The 23,722-nt window shown below is 42.8% G+C and overlaps 1 protein-coding gene across 6 annotated transcripts in view; it reads right to left on the bottom strand.

Moving 5' to 3' along the window:
* The window catches only part of TENM2 (teneurin transmembrane protein 2), a 4,009,156-nt gene that overhangs the window by 3,266,224 nt on the left and 719,210 nt on the right, over positions 1 to 23,722 (bottom strand). For 4 of the 6 annotated variants that reach the window (XM_075344552.1, XM_075344547.1, XM_075344548.1 and 1 more), the window contains exon 3: positions 10,197 to 10,403. The exons of the other annotated variants lie outside the window; for them this stretch is intronic. In XM_075344552.1, coding sequence (XP_075200667.1) covers positions 10,197 to 10,403 — 207 coding nt within the window. The remainder of the gene's footprint in view (positions 1 to 10,196; positions 10,404 to 23,722) is intronic. 6 annotated transcript variants of the gene reach the window in all.

The raw sequence follows: 23,722 nt of genomic DNA, 5'->3' as shown, positions 1-23,722 counted from the left end.
TTCTAAAATCTGCACCCCTCACTCTGCTCAAAACCACATCCAAGAAGTTTATTAACCCTTTAGGAGCTTCACAGCAACCAAAGCAATGTAGACGAAAAAATGAAAATTTTACTTTTTTAACACAAAAATGTTACTTTAGCCATAAAAATTAGTATTTTCACAAGGGTATCAGGAAAAATGCATCATAAAATGTATCGTGCATTTTCTCCTGAGTACGCATACTCACATACATGAGTACCCATATGTGGTGGTAATCAAATGTTTGGGCACACAGCTGGACTCGGAAGGCAAGGAGCGCCATTTGAATTTTTGAGTGCAAAATTAGCTGCACTCATTAGCGGACACCATGTCGGGTTTGAAGACTCCCTGAGGTGCCTAAACAATGGAGCTCCCCCACAAATGACCCCATTTTGGAAACTAGAGCCCTCAAATATTTTTTCTAGATGTTTGATGTGCACTTTGAACCCCTGGGGGCTTCACAGAAGTTTATAACGTTGAGCCGTGAAAAGAAAAAAAAAATTTTTTCCACAAAACTGTTGCTTCAACCAGGTAGCTTTTTTTATCACAAGGGTATCAGGAAAAAATGCACCATAAAATGTATTGTACATTTTCTCCTGAGTACGCAGATACCCCATATGTGGTGGTAATCAAATGTTTGGGCACACAGCAGGACTCGGAAGGCAAGGAGCGCCATTTGAATTTTTGAGTGCAAAATTAGCTGCACTCATTAGCGGACGCCATGTCGGGTTTGAAGACTCCCCGAGGTGCCTAAACAATGGAGCTCCCCCATAAGTGACCCCATTTTGGAAACTAGAGCCCTCAAATATTTTTTCTAGATGTTTGATGTGCACTTTGAACCCCTGGGGGCTTCACAGAAGTTTATAACGTTGAGCTGTGAAAAGAAAAAAAAAATTTTTTACCACAAAACTGTTGCTTCAACCAGGTAGCTTTTTTATCACAAGGGTATCAGGAAAAAATGCACCATAAAATGTATTGTGCATTTTCTCCTGAGTACGCAGATACCCCATATGTGGTGGAAATCAAATGTTTGGGCGCACGGCAGGACTCGGAAGGCAAGGCGCGCCATTTCACAGCAAAATTGGTTGGAATTATTAGCGGACGCCATGTTGCGTTTGGAGACCCCCCCTGAAGTGCCTAAACAATGGAGCTCCCCCACAATTGACCCCATTTTGGAAACTAGACCCCTCATGGAATTTATCTACCTGTTTAGTGAGCACTTTGAACCCCTGGAGGCTTCACAAACGTTTGTAATGTTCAGCCGTGAAAATATTTTATTCTTTTTTTTTCCACAAAATTGTTTTTTCAAACAGGTAGCTTTTTTTTCCACAAGGGTATCAGGAAAAAATGCACCATAAAATGTATTGTGCAATTTCTCCTGAGTACACAGATACCTCATATGTGGTGGAAATCAATTGTTTGGGCGTACGGCGGGGCTCAGAAGAGAAGGAGCGCCATTTCACAGTAAAATTGATTGGAATTATTAGCAGACGCCATGTTTCATTTGGAGACCCCCTGAGGTGCCTAAACAATGGAGCTCCCCCACATGTGATCCCATTTTGGAAACTAGACCCCCCCATACAAAAAAAATTAGTTTGGCGAAATAAAAAATACAGACATCAGTAAAAAAAAAAATAAAAATGAGCGCCTGCCACTAAGACCAGTGCCAAACGTGAGAGCAATGCACGAGTCTCGCATCGCATCATCCACTGCAGTCTGGAAGCGAGCAACTGCGCTGGATAATGCGATGCGAGAGGGCGGGGCGGCAGATGAGAAAGGGCGCAGCGGATGGAAGATGGGAAAGGGCGCAGCGGGTGGAGGAGCGGCGGAGGATGGGAAAGGGCGCAGCGGATGGATGATGGGAAATGGCGCAGCGGATGGATGGGAAATGGCGCAGCGGATGGAGGATGGGGGGGGGGGAGGTGATATGGGGATACCTACCTTACAGGATGGATCTAGGCAGCAGGATCACAGCAGACAGAAGAGGCAGCAGATGAAGGAGGCAACAGATCGAGGAGGGTGAGAGGGGGCAGTAGATGGAAAATGGGAGAGAGCAGGCAGCAGATCAGGGAGGGGGGCAGAGTCTGATGGGAGAGAGAGATGGCACATGGAGGAGGGGGGGCCCCGGGGGGAGGGTGGCTTGCAGCACATGTAGGGGGAGGGTGGCTTGCAGCACATGTAGGGGGAGGGTGGCTTGCAGCACATGTGGGGGGAGGGTGGCTTGCATCACATGTGCTGCAAGCCAGCCACCCTCCCCCCACATGTGCTGCAAGCCAGCCACCCTCCCCCCACATGTGCTGCAAGGGGGCAGTAGATGGAAAATGGGAGAGAGCAGGCAGCAGATCAGGGAGGGGGGCAGAGTCTGATGGGAGAGAGAGATGGCACATGGAGGAGGGGGGGCCCCGGGGGGAGGGTGGCTTGCAGCACATGTAGGGGGAGGGTGGCTTGCAGCACATGTAGGGGGAGGGTGGCTTGCAGCACATGTGGGGGGAGGGTGGCTTGCATCACATGTGCTGCAAGCCAGCCACCCTCCCCCCACATGTGCTGCAAGCCAGCCACCCTCCCCCCACATGTGCTGCAAGCCACCCTCCCCCCACGTGGGGGGAGGGTGGCTTGCAGCACATGGAGGGATAGGAGGTGTGGCGATGGAGAAGGGGCAGCCGATGAAGGAGGCGGCGGCCGCCGATCGGGAACAGTGGGGGCCGATTCGGGGGCAGCAGCGGCTGAAAAAGGTGGGTGCGACGGTGGCGGGGACAGTGGCGAGCATGGCGGCGGGGACAGCGGTGGATCGGGAGCGGCGGCGGGGACAGCGGTGGATCGGGAGCGGCGGCGGGGACAGTGGTGGATCGGGAGCGGCGGTGGGGACAGCGGTGGATCGGGAGCGGCGGCGGGGACAGCGGTGGATCGGGAGCGGCGGGGACAGCGGTGGAGCGGGAGCATGGCGGCGGGGACAGCGGTGGAGTGGGAGCATGGCGGCGGGGACAGCGGTGGATCGGGAGCATGGCGCCGGGGACAGCGGTGGAGCGCGTGCAGCGGCGGGGCGATCGGACACAGCGGCGGGGACAGCGGTGGATCGGGAGCATGGCGCCGGGGACAGCGGTGGATCGGGAGCATGGCGCCGGTGACAGCGGTGGAGCGGGAGCAGCGGCGGGGCGATCGGAGACAGCGGCGGGGACAGCGGTGCATCGGGAGCAGCGGCGGGGACAGCGGTGGAGCGCGTGCAGCGGCGGGGCGATCGGAGACAGCGGCGGGGACAGCGGTGCATCGGGAGCAGCGGCGGGGACAGCGGTGGAGCGCGTGCAGCGGCGGGGCGATCGGACACAGCGGCGGGGACAGCGGTGCATCGGGAGCAGCGGCGGGGACAGCGGTGGAGCGCGTGCAGCGGCGGGGCGATCGGAGACAGCGGCGGGGACAGCGGTGCATCGGGAGCAGCGGCGGGGACAGCGGTGGAGCGCGTGCAGCGGCGGGGCGATCGGACACAGCGGCGGGGACAGCGGTGCATCGGGAGCACCGGCGGGGACAGCGGTGGAGCGGGAGCATGGAGCCGGGGACAGCGGTGGAGCGGGAGCATGGCGCCGGGGACAGCGGTGGATCGGGAGCAGCGGCGGGGCGATCGGAGACAGCGGCGGGGACAGCGGTGGATCGGGAGCAGCGGCGGGGCAATCGGGGACAGGGGCGGGTGGCGGGGACAGCAACTTACCGCTCTCCTCGGCTTCCAGGGACGGTCACAGGCCGCAGATCCACATTGATTGGAGAGAGCGGTCACAAGACCGGTCTCTCCAATCAGAGCTGGGGGCGCGTGAAGCATCGATCACCCAGCTCCAGCCAATGGCCAGTGCTACAGCAGCACTGATCAGGGCTGGATTTCAATGTTCCAGCCATTTTCAATGGCTGGAACATTACAGTGGCTGTAATTGGCTGAGCGGCGTTCGTCAGCCAATCACAGCCTCTGTAGGTTCGGGGAGGAGGCACCACCCCTCCTGAGGTCAGGCAGAGGTCCCCTCCTTCCCGAATCTACCGTTTAATTAAACAATTTTCACTCCCCGGGGCTCCGGGACCGCGATTTCGCCATGACGTACTGAGTACGTCATGGGTCGCTAAGCACCATGTCACCATGACGTACTCAGTACGTCAAAGGTCGTTAAGGGGTTAAAAATAGAAATTTTACTATATTACTTTTAGAAATTAACAAAATGCAAAGTGGATAATCAGAATCTAAATCAAATCAATATTTGGTGTGACCGCCTTTTACCTTCAAAAGAGCATAAATTCTTCCACAAAGTCAGGAATTTCATAGGATTAAAGCAAGGTGTATGAGTAACCAATTTTATAAAACTTGATAACAATCACATCTTTGAACTTATAAAGGCAGCTGAAAGCTGGGTGCAACACAGCCAACCTCTGCCACAAAAGTGAAATGAAGACATATCAAACACTGGCAACACTAAGCGCAGCAACAAAACACTAAGTTGTTATACTGCACAAGCAAGGTCTCTCCCAGCCAAATATTTAAAAGCATTCAAGATGTACTTTCAAGCACTTTTTGAAGAAGCACCAAGAAATGTGCAATGTTGAGAACTACAGACACAATAGTCATCCAAGTAAATAGTGTTGTAGATGAAAGACACATCATGCTCATTTCCCTTTTGAAATCCTAAAATGTCAAGTAATGCCATAATCTTAATGGGTAAAAGCTACATCCATCTACCATTTGGAGAAGTCTGTCCAAAAGTTGTCTTTATGGAAAAATTGCAGCCAAAAAATCAAGCATTTATCATGAAAACCAGGCTAAAAGACTTTCCTATGGAAAAAAACATACAGTAAGGGCCAGAAATATTTGGACAGTGACACAAGTTTTGTTATTTTAGCTGTTTACAAAAACATGTTCAGAAATACAATTATATATATAATATGGGCTGAAAGTGCACACTCCCAGCTGCAATATGAGAGTTTTCACATGCAAATCGGAGAAAGGGTTTAGGAATCATAGCTCTGTAATGCATAGCCTCCTCTTTTTGAAGGGACCAAAAGTAATTGGACAAGGGACTCTAAGGGCTGCAATTAACTCTGAAGGCATCTCCCACGTTAACCTGTAATCAATGAAGTAGTTAAAAGGTCTGGGGTTGATTACAGGTGTGTGGTTTTGCATTTGGAAGCTGTTGCTGTGACCAGACAACATGCGGTCTAAGGAACTCTCAATTGAGGTGAAGCAGAACATCCTGAGGCTGAAAAAAAAGAAAAAAAACATCAGAGAGATAGCAGACATGCTTGGAGTAGCAAAATCAACAGTCGGGTACATTCTGAGAAAAAAGGAATTGACTGGTGAGCTTGGGAACTCAAAAAGGCCTGGGCGTCCACGGATGACAACAGTGGTGGATGATCGCCGCATACTTTCTTTGGTGAAGACGAACCTGTTCACAACATCAACTGAAGTCAAGAACACTCGCAGTGAAGTAGGTGTATCTGTCTCTAAGTCAACAGTAAAGAGAAGACTCCATGAAAGTAAATACAAAGGGTTCACATCTAGATGCAAACCATTCATCAATTCCAAAAATAGACAGGCCAGAGTTAAATTTGCTGAACAACACCTCATGAAGCCAGCTCAGTTCTGGAAAAGTATTCTATGGACAGATGAGACAAAGATCAGAATGATGGGAAGAAAAAAGTTTGGAGAAGAAAGGGAACAGCACATGATCCAAGGCACACCACATCCTCTGTAAAACATGGTGGAGGCAACGTGATGGCATGGGCATGCATGGCTTTCAATGGCACTGGGTCACTTGTGTATATTGATGACATAACAGCAGACAAGAGTAGCCGGATGAATTCTGAAGTGTACAGGGATATACTTTCAGCCCAGATTCAGCCAAATGCCGCAAAGTTGATCGGATGGCGCTTCATAGTACAGATGGACAATGACCCCAATCATACAGCCAAAGCTACCCAGGAGTTCATGAGTGCAAAAAAGTGGAACATTCTGCAATGGCCAAGTCAATCACCAGATCTTAACCCAATTGAGCATGCATTTCACTTGCTCAAATCCAGACTTAAGACGGAAAGACCCACAAACAAGCAAGACCTGAAGGATGCGGCTGTAAAGGCCTGGCAAAGCATTAAGAAGGAGGAAACCCAGCGTTTGGTGATGTCCATGGGTTCCAGACTTAAGGCAGTGATTGCCTCCAAAGGATTCGCAACAAAATATTGAAAATAAAAATATTTTGTTTGGGTTTGGTTTATTTGTCCAATTACTTTTGACCTCCTAAAATGTGGAGTGTTTGTAAAGAAATGTGTACAATTCCTACAATTTCTATCATATATTTTTGTTCAAACCTTCAAATTAAACGTTACAATCTGCACTTGAATTCTGTTGTAGAGGTTTCATTTCAAATCCAATGTGGTGGCATGCAGAGCCCAACTCGCGAAAATTGTGTCACTGTCCAAATATTTCTGGACCTAACTGTAGGAACTGAGATGTAAAAGAAATGGAATCAGATACTTTGTGCTGATGAGTCAAAAATTGAAATATATGACTGTAATAGAAGGCAGTTTGCTTGATAAAGGCCTGGAGAGTAGTACAAATATGCAGGCAATAGTGAAACATGGTGGAACATATAAGTCAAAGAACTGTCCTGACTTTCATGGTCTGTAACTAACCATTCATTTTTAGTGTGTTTTTTCTTAGTGAACATTCTGCCAAAACTATTGGTCCTGAAAATGTCCCTCTTTTCATTGTGTATGCCATTGTCCAATGGCTTGCATGCACTTTACTATAAGTACATCTCTTTTATGCAGTTTGACAGACAGAAAATCAGGAGTCACTCCCCCACTCCCTGTAACCTGTACCTACTAGAGATAGAAAAGACTTCTTAACAGAACTTTGAAGTGACTTTTCAGGCTTAAAAATAGTTTGGGGTAAATTAAGTACTTGACAATTGTCTTTGCAATCTACTTTTTTTTAATGACATTTACCATTTAAAGAGCTCGGCCACTACTTTAACAGTGATGGCCCATTCATAGTATAGGTCATCAATGTCTGATCAACCAGGGTCCAACATCCGACACACTCATGGATCAGCTGTTCTCAGTCCTGGTGGCAGCAGCAGGCGGTCAGAAATGTTCAGTTCCGGGGCTGCCCCATCAACTGATAGCATCTGCGGCTGGGAAGTGCACATCTGCCTCCCATTCAAATCAATAGAAGGTGGATGTACAATACCCAATATAAAAGCTCCGGGAGTGAGCATTTATGGCCACTTGGTGCTGCCGCTGTGACTGAGAACATCTGATTAGTAGGGTGCAGGGTGTCGGACCCTGGCTGATCAGACATTAATGACCTATTCTAAAGACAGGCCATCACTTTTATAGTAGTGGCCAACCTCTTTAAAATACTGCCATGAAAGTAAAGTCAAGAATAGCATTTTAATTGGACATTGCGCATGTCAGTGGACCACTACTATTCAACTTTGTAAAGAGTGTGCAGGAGTCTATCAATTTAGCAACTAAGTAATTGGGATTGTTGTGGTTTCTAGCTAATCATGAAATTACCATAAAATTATAATTAACATTATGAGTTAACTTCTTGCTATTTTTGTTTGTTAACATTGACATGTTATCATTGACAGTGTTTCTGTGATTGTGATGGGAACAATAAGCTCATTATTTTGCAGACAGAGAATGCAAGGTGTTGCCACACACAATGGGCAGATCATCCCAAGCCATTCTTTTCAACAACTGATATACTCTAATAGTTTTGGCTGCTCTATTTCACAATTTATAATATATCAATAATGTAAAAAAATTGAAAAATGTCTGCTGTTGAATAAAAATAAATGGTATTAAACTAGAAAATAAATATCCATGTTCTTGTTATTTGTCTTTTTTCAATGTCTCCTAATTTTTTTCCAGGATACTTAGGAATTGAGAAAAACAATAATTTTCAGAAACAGATTTACAAAATTTCAAGACTGAAGAAAGAATTCCAGGGCAATAGAGTCAATAGACAATGTTAAAAAAATGCTAATATGAAAAAAAAATTGGTTGACAAAAATGGGAACAAAAACAGACTGTAATATCTTGTTTTCTTTGTCAGGTTTCTAGTAAACTGTTTACTCTCAAACTGAATAAGTATTTAAAGAACATGGAAAGTAGTAAATTAAAGATGCTTTTAGAGAAATATGCTGGTTCCACTGCCCTTCCTGAATGATGCGCCAAGCTTTGCTTGGAATCTTAAAATCAACAACATTCAGAATGCTAAGCAGAAGTCCATCCCAACCTGACTGCCCAAGAACAGACAAGATGGCTCCATCCAAGATACCTTAGTAGAAAGAAGTCAGAATGTGGTCAAATCAAGCTGCTGTCAGTCAGTTAGGCCTAGAAAGGCTTTCATTAAAAGGGTTAAAGGGAATAATGTCAGCTGGATTTCATCAGCCAAAGTATTTGTACATGCATGTTACTTTTTCAAATACATGTCCTGCCTGACTGACAGCATCTATGGTGTGTAAATTCAGGCAAAAGAGCCATCAGTCAAGCAGGATAAGGTGGTGCTTGATGGGAAATAGAGCTGAAGTGACAGAAGCTTCAGATTTACACCCTCATGTGCAAATCAGTTAAAACCCTGATTTCTCAGTAAGGCTGGAGTCACACTGACCGGACAAGCCAGCGTCTCTCCTGAGAGGAGCATGTCAGCTGCATAGAAATACATGAATTTGACCACTCCTTTGAGGCTAGAAGCCTGCCGGTCTGGACAGTGCAATATGATGCAATCCTCTTGTGAGTCACATGCAAGTGTGACCCCAGCCTAATGGAGCAAGAATTGCAGCGAGGTATTGCCAGACTTATCATAGTATCATAGTATCATAGTTTTTTAAGGTTGAAGGGAGACTCTAAGTCCATCTAGTTCAACCCGTAGCCTAACATGTTGATCCAGAGGAAGGCAAAAAAAACCCAATGTGGCAAACAAGTTCCAATGGGGAAAAAATTTCCTTCCTGACTCCACATCCGGCAATCAGACTAGTTCCCTGGATCAATACCCTGTCATAAAATCTAATATACATAACTGGTTATATTAAATTTTTCAAGAAAAGCATCCAGGCTCTGCTTAAATGTTAGTAGTGAATCACTCATTACAACATCATGCGGCAGAGAGTTCCATAGTCTCACTGCTCGTACAGTAAAGAATCCTCGTCTGTGATTATGATTAAACCTTCTTTCCTCAAGACGTAGCGGATGCCCCCGTGTTCCAGTCGCAGGCCTAGGTGTAAAAAGATCTTTGGAAAGGTCTCTGTACTGTCCCCTCATATATTTATACATTGTGATTAGATCCCCCCTAAGCCTTCGTTTTTCCAAACTAAATAACCCCAAGTTTAATAACCTGTCTTGGTATTGCAGCCCACCCATTCCTCTAATAATCTTGGTCGCTCTTCTCTGCACCCTCTCCAGTTCAGCTATGTCCTTCTTATATATCGGTGACCAGAATTGTACACAGTATTCTAAGTGCGGTCGCACTAGTGACTTGTACAGAGGTAGAACTATATATTTTTCATGAACACTTATACCTCTTTTAATACATCCCATTATTTTATCAGCCCTGGCAGCAGCTGCCTGACACTGTCCACTAAAGTGAACTTGTCTTTGAAAATGCTACATTCACATTTAAATATTTTGGGGAGTGAAATTCTGATGACAGATTCCTTTTAACTTAGATACATAAAGAATTCTGATGTTGTTCTGCTTTTTACACAAGTGCCTGTCCAATAGATCAAAGGTCTAATCTCCTCTATGGTGCTTTGCATGACCCATTTATATTTGATACATTGCTCTCTTTGGCAGGGGTCTGTCATATATTTAATAAAAAGTAGATTACATTGCATAATGCATGTTGTATGCTGCATTTTAAAAATATTCCAGAAAAAGCAGTCAATGAAAATGCAAATCAGATTGAGAAACCTAAGCCTTATTTTCCTGTACTTTATACATATCCCAAATATAAATCATAATTCTGTTCTGCAAAACATTTTTTGTCAAAATGAATGATGATACAGTGGAGAGAATGGCAGAGATGCATCACATGTGCACCAAATACACAGTGCATGATGAGGATTATCTCAGTACATTTCTGGAAACAGACAAAAACAAAGAACAACGACTGACATATCACTTAGAGCTCAACGGAAAGTTCTTACCACTGGAAGGCTGCTGTGAGCCTGCGCATGCTCTGAGCAGGTATGAGTTAGGTGAAAACTCCTCATCAGGGTTAGTGTCCATGATCTGATGAGAAGTATTGCTGTCTAGCAGTGGCATCTGGCAGCCTACAGGTGGAGGATTATGGGAGCTGGGCAGTTGTGCAGATGGTAGTAGGCTAGACGAAGATGTAGATGGGATGGGACGACCTGGGAAAGAGCAACAGGGATCAAAGGTCAACAATGAATGTAATGAACATGTACAGAGAAAACATTTATGTATATGTAACATTTCCAGAACTAGAAATGGAATCCACCAAGGAAACAAGAAATTATTACATCGGCGGGACATTGCACACATTGCAGGCTGCACAGAACATGACCTTTTACATTGTAGCTAGCAGTTTTAAGTGAGGTGTCATTACTAACATGACCTTCTTGTTTTCAGATGACATTGTTTAAATTCAAAATTCCTGTTATTATAATGAATAACTTAATCGGACATCATTTTCTATGTAAAGATATACCCAACATATCCAAAATAGATGAGTGTTTAAAGTAAAATGAGCCCTAAAATTAAAGCTCCAAATCTTCATATGTCTTGTGCGCATGTGGGAACGTACTTTGCATCAGAGTTCTTTGATTTACAGACACTGAAGCAGAGAAGAAAGCATGGGAAGTAACATGGTGGTGCAAGACAGCAGCGACAAATGAACTTTTTAATAAAGGTATGGGATAATATCGAAATTGATAAAGCAAGATTAAACGTTATATAGAAGATTTGCTAAGATTAAAGCTCAGCAGTTAGCGTTCCAAACTTATCTGTTTTAGGCTTCTGCCAGACTCACGTGAAATTCACGCACGTGCCGAGAGACACGTATTTTCCCTGCGTGTTGCGTGCAGGTAAGTACGTGTCTCTGGTACGTGCGTGACACGTGTGTTCTACGTGTGCTATCCGCGATAGCACACGTAGAACCGGTAATTATTATACTCACCTGGTCCTTCCTGATGTCCGCGCTGCTGTCCATGGTGCTGATCCTCGGTCTCCAGCCCTCCCGTCTCCCCGCTGCTGCTGCTGCCAGCCAGTGAAGTGAATATTCAATGAGAATAATGAGCGGCGGTCGGCAGCAAGAGGCAGCAGCGGCAGAGACAGGAGGGCTGGAGAAGGTGAGTTAATGTTTTGGTTTTTTTTCACTGACATGTGTGTTTTCTCCGGCGCGTGTCACACGGGACCACATCCACACTACACCCGTGTGGTACGGGTGCGGGCCGTGTGACACCCGTGCTGCCGGTGAAAAAACGGACATGTCAGCGCTTTGAAAATCGCACACACGTACAAACGCACACGGACACATGTTCCATGTGGTTTTACGTGTGTGTGCCTGCTACCATAGGGTGGCATTGCTGTACGTGTCTCCGTGTCTCCGGTACGTGTAAAAAATGCCAAACACGTACCGGAGGCACGGATGTGTGGCGCTAGCCTTAGTAAATACATATATTTGGAGGAAAATAATGCAATTCTGGCAATTCTGGCATCCCTCTGGTATTCTTCCAAGAAATTATTAAATAAATGAAATACTGGAAATTGTCATTTTCTTCATTGTCAGTTCACTAAAACAGACGAGTAAAAAGAGCTGAAAAGTTCTCAAAGTTTTTTTATTCACTGCTAAATCTTGAATGGGAAGATATATCTGCTGATCATAGCCTGTAGTCAGAATTCATAAAGACAGGACTTCTTTTATTGGATGACTTCTATTATCAATGATGGGATAAAACAATTTTATGTTGCACTCATTATTTAGGTCAAGCAATCAAGAATATTTTTGTACATTGATACAAATAAGAATTCCAAATCTTTATTCTAATTTTACGCTGAAAGCCAAGAATTGTGATTAATATATAAATATTTGCTGATGAAATACTAGAAGCTGCACATATCACAGGTCATTGTTGACAATGCAGCTTTCCTTTACAATGCATATCGATTATAATGAAAACAATTTGCATGTGAAACCTTTTAAATGAAGTTGTCATTTGATGGCCATTGTCCGCTACATAATAAAGAGCAGATGTAGTTGACTTGATGAATAGGTTTGTAGGTTTGTGACCTACAGAATGAACAAGTCAGCACTCTTTGTTTCACAAATGTGCTCAAGTTAGCAACTTTGCAATCACATAAAAGTTTGTTTCTAAAGAAATATAAACTGCAATAAAGTGAAATTAACTGACTTCAACATTATTCCTTTGCCTTCATTATAACCTTAGTGCTAGCAGAAAGTACATCTCTTAGGCCTGCAACACACATCCGTGCCACCGCTACGTGTTTGGGACTTTTTGACACGTACCGTCGGCACGAACGCACATGCACCAATGTTACCCTATGGTAACAGGCACACACACGTAAAGCCACACGGAACGTGTATCCATGAGGTTTGTACGTGTGTGCGTTTTTTTACACGATGACATGTCCACGTTTCGCCGGCATCACGCAGACATGGACCCGCTAAAGTCAATGGGTCCGTGTCTGCACGTACGTGACACGTAGCATGCACGTGTGCTATCCATACGGTCCGTGTGCATTTTTTGGTTTTTTTTTAATGGTGAAATGGCTCAAAACACAGGGACTACACACGGACTGCACACGGACTCCACACGGACATGACGAATAGGTATCTCATGCATACACGGACATTCAACACGCACGCACGGCAAGAGTACGCCATCACACTGATGTCACACGTACCGGAGAAACGGACATCCAAAACGGAACACGGACCCGAAAAATGGACCGCGGGACACGCACGTGTTTTCTGCGGAAGTGTGTTTCAGGCCTTATACAGTTTGTACCAACCACCACAAGATACCATATATCCAAAAAAACACTAAGGAATTATTTCTTATTGGACATATGTTTAATTCCTAAAATAAAGGCCGCTTTAAATGCAACGACATCGCTAACGAGATATCGCTGGGGTCACGGAATTCGGGACGCACATCCGGCCTCGTTAGCGACGTCTTTGCATGTAACACTTACGAGCAATCGCTAACGATCTCAAATACTCACCAAATCATTGATTGTTTACACGTCGTTCATTTCCAAAATGTTGTTGCTCATTCAGGATGCAGGTTGTTCGTCGTTCCTGAGGCAGCACACATCGCTACGTGTGACACCCCGGGAGCGACGAAGAACAACGTACCTGCGTCCTCCAGCAACGAGATGGGTATGATGTGAATGCGGCTGCTCTCCGCCCCTCCGCTTCTATTGGTGGCCCACTGAATGATGTTGCTGTGACACCGAACGAACCGCCCCCTTAAAAAAAAGGTTGTTCGGTGGCCACAGCGCCGTCGTTAGAAGGATAAGTATGTGTGACACATACCGGTGATATTGTTCGCCACAGGCAGCGATTTGCCCGTGATGCACGAATGACGGGGGCGTGTTCTTTTGCTAGCGATATTGCTAGCGATGTCACTGCGAGTAAAGCAGCCTTAATGCAATTTTAACTTGATGAAATGAAAAAAGCCACAGCCCTAAATACATTCTAGCACCAGTTTTCTCTACCCCATCTAAAAGCAGCATGATGTAAGGACATAAACCCTGATTCCAGTAATGCATTATTTTCTGGACCTCTTGCTATCATTTTAATAAAATTACTATTTTATCTGCTGCAGATCTACAAGTTCTCTGAATTCTGAGGTCTGTATAACTTTTGCTCACAGCACCGATTGAAATTTTATCAGAGTACACTGTGCATAGGCAGAAAGCTGCTGATCAGTAGTGGGGCAGAGTTTTACAGAGCTAACAAATATAGAAGATTACATGGCAGCAGATTTACTAGTTCTTTACGGATAATCTCTACTAATAAAACTTTTCATCAAAACTAAAACAAGCATATCAGTAAGTGACAAATTTCTAGAATCAGGATCTGTGTCTCTATATTATACCACTTTCAGACTTGGAGAAAAAAAACCTGGTGACTGATGCCCATTAAAGTGATAATTTTAACAAAAGCTAAAAAGCACAGCTTTTGCCTAGAGTTGAACTTGCCATCCCAACCAGAGTATCCAGTGTGTGGTCTGCCGGCATGCTCAGGTGCCTGGCAGTTTTTGCCATTACCATGTAGAGACTGTCCTAGAGATCATTGACACTGCATGATGTGCAATGTCAAACAACAAAGATCTTTATTACATATAATCAGTCAACTTGATTAAAAATATTAAAAATGGGATCACTTGATACGGAAAGATGGTGACACCGCCAACGGAGAAAATATCATGGCATGTAAACATGATTAGTTATAACAATTCCAAGATGATACAATGTAAATTGTTGTCAGAAAGAACAATTGATTGATAATAAAGAGGAGACAATAAAACAGTAGTTTCTTCAAAGTGCAACACACTTAAAAATATTACAATTTAACATAAAAGGGCAGTAAAATGCCCAAAGTGTCCTGTGCTATTGTAATAAATAAAAGGAAAAAATACATCAGTATATGATGACCCTCAGAATATACACTAACAGAAACATGTGACCAAATAAATAATAATTTGTCAAAAAAATATCATTATTGGTACACATCCATTGCAAAAGTAATCAAGAACCAATGTTGTTCTTCAATATTAGGTAATCTATGGCTACTGCCTGAGATTAATCACTAAATACATAGATTAAATGTGGGGATTAGGGATGAGCAGTCCCATGGAAGTTCTGGTACGCCTTGTTCGGCCAAACTTTAGTTAAAAGCTTCGTGTGAGACCCGGACTTAACCTGAGCCCCCAAACCTCATATAAAACAATGGGGACCCAAACCTCTGTGTTCTAAGATGTCTCTAAAATGGTTGTAGGAAGAGCCGGAGGGCTGCAAAACAAAGCAAAATGGGGACAGCTGCTCTGCAAACATGTGGCTATGGAATATTCCTGCTTGTTTTTGATAACCAGCCCAGGCAAAACAGATAACTGTGGAATACAACCCCCCACTGTCAGCTTTACCTTGTCTGGTTATAAAAACTAGAGGGGATTGCATGTTGTTTTTCTAAATTATTTAAATAAATAAAAAAAACAATCAGGGGTTCCGCCCTATTGATCATGACCAGCCAAGGTAAAGCAAACAGTTACATCTGCGGGAAGGGCCATGGTTATTTAACCCTTCCAAGCCTAAAAATTGCAGCCCACAGCTGCCCCAGAATTAGCGCATCACATTAGATGCGCCAATTCTGATGCTTTACCCTGCTCTTTCCAAGTGCTTTGGTGCATTAGCTAGTTCAATAGGTGATCGGCAGTCTCTTTAGACTGCTCATTTATCATGAAATTAGGATTTCTAGGAAGAATCGTTTCACAATAATTTTAATGCACCATCACTATAAAACAATTGAATTCACCCAGAAATGACTCATTTGATATGAAGGTACCTGGGCAGATTATGAACCCTACTGTCGGGCATCTAAGCATAGAAGCAGGATACAGGGGCGGCCAGTAAAGACTACAAAAGTGAATAGTGCAATACAGATAAACTGTCTGTAATTTAGAGTTGCTCAGTGAATGAATCCTCTTGCTCACATATGCTGCAGTGCAATTCAGAGGTTGTATACGTGACATGTAGTGAAAGTGCTTCATTTATTTTTTAAAATGCTTCACCTTTACTTAGATGCACTGACGTACTATCATCTTCTAACCAGGGCAGACTGTTTCACCTGAAATTCCCTGGCTTCCTACACAACGCGCACTGTAGAGAGGCATACGAGGCCAAGTAAGGTCACAACACAGCAATATTTCATAGCAGACGAACAGATTTTCCTAATCCGTACTTGAGGGTACATTATTCTTCTGCGTTAGGGGGGGTTTGGAAAGAACAATGAAAAGTCTATGACCTATGAGCTTTGAAGGTCGTCACTTTCTAGAATTGTGCAAGTTTATAAACTTGGAAGAAACTATATTTGATGGCAACTTTGTTGATGTTCCATCTTCAAGAGGAAGAAAAACTTTGGATTTCATCTTCTGTAAATTATTATTTTCTTTATTTATGGTATGACAGCACCGAGATATCTGCATTTAATTCTCAGTATAAAAAATGTCTTCTCTTTTCACTCCAGCCTTTGCAAAATAGATATTCTGCAGCGTATTGATGAAATACATGTCACACAACTCATAAGGAGACGTAAAAATTCTACATAAATAAAATCTGTGCTGTACGCTGTTAAGAGCAGTTTTCTTGTCATCATTGTAATGTGCGGTTAGGCTAAATAAATCTCAACTCTCTTAACTTTTGGATGAGGAAAGGCAAAGAATATCTAAAATAAGTGCTAGGATAAAAACCTAAGTGTTCCCATGTTGCTAGCAAACTGTGAAAGAATAATAGATATGAACTCTAGATTTTATACACTACATTGTGTAAAATGCATTTAACAGCAGGATGCTGAATGTACATTTAAAGTATTTGTATTGATCCTGAACCTTATTGATAATACTTTAATGTAGCAGAATGCCCCAACATTAAGCATACAGCGAGCAGTAACCCGCAGGTAACTGGCTTTTCCAACCAACACTGACAGTGCAGGCGCACTTACTGTATGGGTTTTAGGTTGGAAAATGCTGATACTACCTGAAATAAAAACCTAAGGAATACTAACGGTAATATCTGATATAAGGATATAAATACTGCATGAATTCTTTATTATTTGGTAGTGTCAATGCTGCTTTTTACATCAGAAATGACTGGTACAAGTATTAAGGGGACTTATTAGCCTAATGTTTTCATATGCAATGATAGGATAGACCATAAAGCACTAAAATGGGTCTCTGAACACTGTAGACACCAATAGCCTGCACACTTCATATCTGTTCACTAGTGATGGGTAGACCTGGACTGTAAAAGTCCAGATCCGCGCTGGTTCAAAAGTACCCAAGCATTGACCCCGGGCCTGGAGTTCTCAGGGAACTCTGGGTAATGATCTGGGTTATAAAAAAACAAATCAAGGAAAAAAAGATATAAGAATAAACCAAGCGCTTCATACTTACTGGTCTCTGCGCGGCTGTACTCTACTTCTGGGGCTGCTCATTATCTTCATGCATATACACTGCCTCCCCCGCCCACCAACAGTCCCCATATAATGGATGTGACAATCCTGGGTGGCTGCAGGCTTCAATTTTTAGGCTTGGGGGACCAATCAGCATGGGTCTCCCCAGCCTGAGAATACCAGCTCTCAGCTGTTGACTTTATCAGGGATTGGTATCAAAATTGGGTTGACCGCACTTCAGTTTTTTAAATTATTTATTTAAATATTTTTAAAAAGCCACATACTGTATAGTCCCTCTTATTTTGATACACAGCCAAGATAAGCACACGGCTGGGTGCTTCAGCCTGTAGTCGTACGCTCTACGTGGACTGGGTTTCATAATATGGGGGAACACTTTGACAATTTTTTTATTTAGTTTTACAGTAGAGATGCCCACACAGTGCCTCATGATTGAAAGCAGTCAAACATGCTTTCACATTGGGTAAGGGCGCATCTGACTGCAACTAATCAGAGATGTAGGGCTGCTGGTGGGCAGTGAAAGCAGTGCATATGTATGAGATTAATGAGAGGCCCTGAAAGTACCATTAGAGCCACGCAGGAGACACGGTAAGTATAACATGCCTGCTCCAAACCCCCTATCCCTTCTACTATCAGTTTTAAGCTCCTGATTCGGGTCCCCATAGACTTTTATGGGAACTGGCATCCAGCCAGATATCTGGGATCAACTCCGGGCCCAAAGCTTTTTTTTTAAACCAGGTTGGATCCGCTGATGTCTGGTATCTGTGAGTCCGCTCATCACTACTCCTCACTCTTGGGTCCACCTAACATTTTTTGTTGTTTTATTTCAAGTGGAACTTTGCATATAATGACAAATTTAAATTATTATTGACATAAAGCTCTTATGCAGAAGTACAGTATATGTATCCATGCTAACAACAATAAACACTGTGCAGTGTGATATGCGTTCACTTCCATCTGTCTCCTATGTCTTAGTAATTCTTAATAACTAAAATCTGATAGGTTAGCAAAAAGTAGACATATGGATGGCAGTATGCCTGCCGGACAGGCTGCTCAGGGTTGAACCAGCCCAGATTCTTTTTTTTTCCATAAAAGAAAAGCCCTATAGGCAAAAATGGCTACACTGAACAAGAAAATGTGATCCAGAACAGTGAGGGAAATTGTTCATTTTTTTCACGTGACACAAACATGCACGTCTGAATGAGGTCTTGCATGTATATTTGGCATAATGCATTTTAAAACAGTATATCTTATTTCACAATAATGCAAGACCTCCTATAGTGAAGTTTATGTGAAAGAAAATCCTCCAGAGAGAGATACGGCAGCGCTTGACTGGAAGTGAAAACCCAAGTGATAAATTGTGAAAGAATCACCAATTAAAATACATTATTATAAATCACAATGCATTTGAGCAGTATCCATCCTTCCAGAAACATGTTGTGGTTTTAATTGGTGATTCCTTCACATTTTATCCTTGTAAAAAGTCACCTGGTTTTCACTTCCAAATATATTTACGGTAAGTGGAACATAATTTTACTGCATTTTTGAGAATTCAGAGTTTTGTAAATTTGATTTGCGTGGATTCAGCAAAATAGCAACAATAAAGCCATCATTTTTTTAAACTGTAGATGGCTGTCAAGGTTTTTTTTTCTTTTTTTAAAAAAAAACAAAACAAAACTATTTATTCATATCACCGAATACCTGTCTGGCCCCTCTGCTGCTCGCTACCGCCAGTCTGGTCTTTGGAGCCGCTTCTTTATAACATGCATAATCAGAAAATAGACGACTGGAAGAGGACATTCTTATATGACTCTCGTCTGTAGGCCAGAATTGAAACCCCTCCCTTAAATGTGCCCATTATAACAAATTGTGCTGCTTAATGTAGAGCTTAACATTTTTACTAAAATTCTAGTCTGGGTTCTACAGGTTCATAAATATCAAGTAGTATCCCATAAAAGATGGTGACAACACAAGGAGGGCGATTGATCATATAGATTTTATCATTTAAAATAAAGATATGGCCTTAGAATTAAAGGAAGTTTGTCACCCGAAATGCCTTTTAAATGAACTTTATAGTGCTATAGATCAAATAGCCCCTATAAAGAGTATAATAGTATGTGTCCCCAAAAATAAGCCATAGAAGGAATTTTCAGCATTTTCGACATTAGGCTTAAATATAAGCCCAACCCCAAGTCCATGCAGCTAAAAAAGTTATAGAATACTGCAGGACAATTTATTATAGTAAGCAGACACCCTCAAAAGAGAGGAGACAGAAGACCCCGCAATCATACTCACCATTTGCTGAACAGGAGGACCTGCAGTGGAACGCATCAAGGACCTGCGGTGGAATGCATACCCACACACATCAGATCGCACACACATCAGATTTCACACCCACACACATCAAATCGCACACACACTCATCACATCCAGAGATAGCGATTACTTAAGGCCGGCAGGGGACCCTGGGATGCTGTGCAGTGGAGCGCGAGGACCTGTGGTGGAACGCCAGGAGGACCTGAAGTGGAATGAATTGATACGTTCCACCGCAGGTCCTCGTGCTCCACTGCATTGCATCCCAGGTTCCCTGCTAGCTGGAAGCAATCAGTATCATCAGATGTGGTGAGTGTATGTGTGCAATCTGATGTGTGATTGCATGTGAGATCTGATGTATGTGAGTGTCGTCCAAAAGCAGGATAGGACCTAATGATGCATACCTCCTGGGAGCGCCAGTCGAAGATTGCTGGAGGACTTGGGATTGACACAGATGTCCGGGTACTGGTAAGTATGATTCTCCTGGGAATGGGGGGGTCTGGTTTTTTTGAGACGGCTAACCTACCCACAACCATGTTTCTCCGGGAATAAGACCTGCCCCAAAAAAAAACCCTAGCACATTTTTTGAGTAAAAAAATAATACAAGACTGTTTTATTTTCAGGGCAGCACAATAGCACTGTCCCTTTCATTGGTGTATTGCCTGAAAAAATATCTTTTAATGAAAATTAAGGGGCTTTGATTCCCCATTTATGCACCATTATGCCCCCTCATTTGACATTTTGTGGACTTGTAATTCTGATGGACAATGCTTGCTTCCTAGAGCAAATGCTGGCAGAAGTGAGTGTGCATGCAAACTAACACTGGTGGTGCCGACCATGGGCACATGCTGCTTTGTGGGTGGGTACACAGTGGCCAAGTACATTCCCATACCTGGCTTCTCTCTGCTAATGATGCTCACTTCACTGGTACATCTGGAACTATTGCACAAGCTTCAGAGAGGATGAGAGGGTGTAGAAAGTGAGGCTTTTAACTTCATTGCATTAGAGAGAAGATTATCCCCACTTGCCACCAATGATAATATTTCAGCAGCTAGTATAAAAAAGCGCCACGCTATCTGCACATCTGAACCCCCATTCATATATGAAGCCCCGATACATATATGTAAATTTGTATGGGGCAGCATGGGTTTTCAGAGACAGCTTGCATCTCCTTTCTTCCTGGAATTATATGCCAAATCAAAGATGTTCAAAATATGGACCATTAAACAGTGTTATCAAATAACAAGTTAGAGATATTTAAGACTGTGTTACTATTATGGGATACCTAATAGATTTTGCAGGAAGATTAATTTTTTGCTAAATTTGGTCTATTGATGACTGCATGAAAGCTATATAAGCTATCCACCTTTGAGGTTTTATGATATAAATCTACAGGAGATATATGTATAGGTTATTGAAATTATGTTTATCCAGAAGAAAGAGCAGAAAAGGCAGCACTAGAGCCGTTAAAGCGCAGTAGCGCGAAACGGCCTGCCATTGTCCAGAGTTGTTTGCCTCTCCTCACCCTCCCCCTCCACTTGTACCTGTTCTGTACATGGAATAAAGCTGCATTGAAGTATCGGTGAGTGCTGCCTTTTCTGCTCTTTCCTCTGGATATTGTTTATGAACTTTTTTCATTACGTGGATCTGTGCACCTGATACATGCTCATTAGGAGTTTTTGAGTAGCGATTTGAATTGGGAGTGGCGGTGCCCAGCTTCACCTTTTTGATGAAATTATGTTTATTCTTACACTGAATATACACACAAAGATAAATTATTACAAATATGTCAATGGCTTTATAATTTTGGTAACTTGTTTATAAATATGCAACAATAGAAAAAAAAATGTACCCTTAATCAGGTATTAATGTCAGCAGATAATACTCACCAACTGTGAATAGTGTTAAGATTATGTGTGACTGAAGGATACTTTAATTTTTCAAGTGCACTATAAAAAATACCTTTTGTTTTTCTTAATAGAATATTCCCCTATCTGTGTATACTATGCAGAAATAAGAATCATTTTGAGAATGTCACAAAATGTCAAAAATTAAACATCTGGACTAGTTTTCCTGTAACACGCTAGAAATTCTACCCATTTTCACATCTTTACAATTGCAACTTTATTCGAAATATGATTTTTATTAATAAACACTAGAAAATCCTGTGTTGATCTCCAGGGATTTGGGTGCTAATAGAGAATTATGCATCCATGAACAAAGATTGAAGGAAATTATTAATTTTAATAAACTGAGCCATTTTCATTTTATTTTGACTTCTGCTTTGCTTAAACTGAAAAGACATAGTGGGTGAATGTTTGTCGAGAGTTCTAGCAATTAAGATAATCTTGTCTTTTTCAAATGTAAAAAAGTTTATTTTCTATTTTTATCCACTTATTTTACTTCCTGATTAAAGCAAAGAATCTTAAGCCTTGGCAAATATTCCCAAGCAAAGCTTTGACCTACTCCAGTCAACCTCATTTCTAAGTAGCGAAATGAAAGTCTCCACTGGGAACAGTGCATTTCTCAGCAAATGTGTTCTGTGCTTTCACTTTGTGCTGCTGCTTGTCTTTGTGGTATTTAATAGTACTACTTCCTACAAAATAGGTAACAATTAGCAAAAGGCATGAGATAGGATAGCTTTAAAATAATAGTAGGTGGTAAGATCATACTATCAGAAATTATCATGGAAAATTCAGAGGGATCTAGAAAGGAAATGCTCCTCCAGTGATTTTCTCGAAAAGGAAAGGAATCTAAAGGTGGCTTTACACGCTAGGACATTGCAAAAGCGATGTCGTGGGGGTCACGGATTTTGTGACGCACATCCGGCCGCGTTAGCGATGCCGTTGCATATTACACCTATTAGCGATTTTCAATCTTCTTTTCAACATATTTATAAATGACCTTGTTGGGGGCATGCGGAGTAGAATTTCAATATTTGCAGATGATACTAAACTCTGCAGGGTAATCAATACAGAGGAGGATAATTTTATATTACAGGGAGATTTATGTAAATTGGAGGATTGGGCTGAGAAGTGGCAATTGAAGTTTAATGTAGATAAATGTAAGGTCATGCACTTGGGTAGAGGAAATAACATTTATGATTATGTACTTAATTGTAGAACACTGGGTAAAACAGACACAGAAAAAGACTTGGGTGTATGGGTGGATGGTAAACTTCACTTTAGTGGACAGTGTCAGGCAGCTGCTGCCAGGGCTAATAAAATAATGGGATGTATTAAAAGAGGTATAAGTGTTCATGAAAAAAATATAGTTCTACCTCTGTACAAGTCACTAGTGCGACCGCACGTAGAATACTGTGTACAATTCTGGTCACCGATATATAAGAAGGACATAGCTGAACTGGAGAGGGTGCAAAGAAGAGCGACCAAGATTATTAGAGGAATGGGGGGGCTGCAATACGAAGACAGGTTATTAAACTTGGGGTTATTTAGTCTGGAAAAACGAAGGCTTAGGGGAGATCTAATCACAATGTATAAATATATGAGGGGACAGTACAGAGACCTTTCCAAAGATCTATTTACACCTAGGCCTGCGACTGGAACACGGGGGCATCCGCTACGTCTTGAGGAAAGAAGGTTTAATCATAATCACAGACGAGGATTCTTTACTGTACGAGCAGTGAGACTATGGAATTCTCTGCCGCATGATGTTGTAATGAGTGATTCACTACTAACATTTAAGCAGAGCCTGGATGCCTTTCTTGAAAAATTTAATATAACCAGTTATGTATATTAGATTTTATGACAGGGTATTGATCCAGGGAACTAGTCTGATTGCCGGATGTGGAGTCAGGAAGGAAATTTTTTCCCCATTGGAACTTGTTTGCCACATTGGGGTTTTTTGCCTTCCTCTGGATCAACATGTTAGGCTACGGGTTGAACTAGATGGACTTAGAGTCTCCCTTCAACCTTAAAACTATGATGAATCATTGCAAAAATGTTCAAAATCGCTAATCGGTGACATCCCCCCCTAATCTCAATTATCGTTGCTACTGCAGTAACGATGTAGTTCGTCATTCCTGCGGCAGCACACATCGCTACGTGTGACACTGCAGGAATGAGGAACCTCTTCTTACCTGCATCCCGCCAGCAATGAGGAAGGAAGGAGGTGGGCGGGATGCTCATCTCTGCCCCTCCGCTTTGAATGGGCGGCCGCTTAGTG

Source organism: Anomaloglossus baeobatrachus, chromosome 4 (genome assembly GCF_048569485.1).
Source record: "Anomaloglossus baeobatrachus isolate aAnoBae1 chromosome 4, aAnoBae1.hap1, whole genome shotgun sequence".
In the NCBI taxonomy this organism is placed as follows: Eukaryota; Metazoa; Chordata; class Amphibia; order Anura; family Aromobatidae; genus Anomaloglossus; species Anomaloglossus baeobatrachus.
The sequence above is the reverse complement of the archived record's forward strand: the minus strand, read 5'-3'. Positions and strand labels throughout refer to the sequence as shown.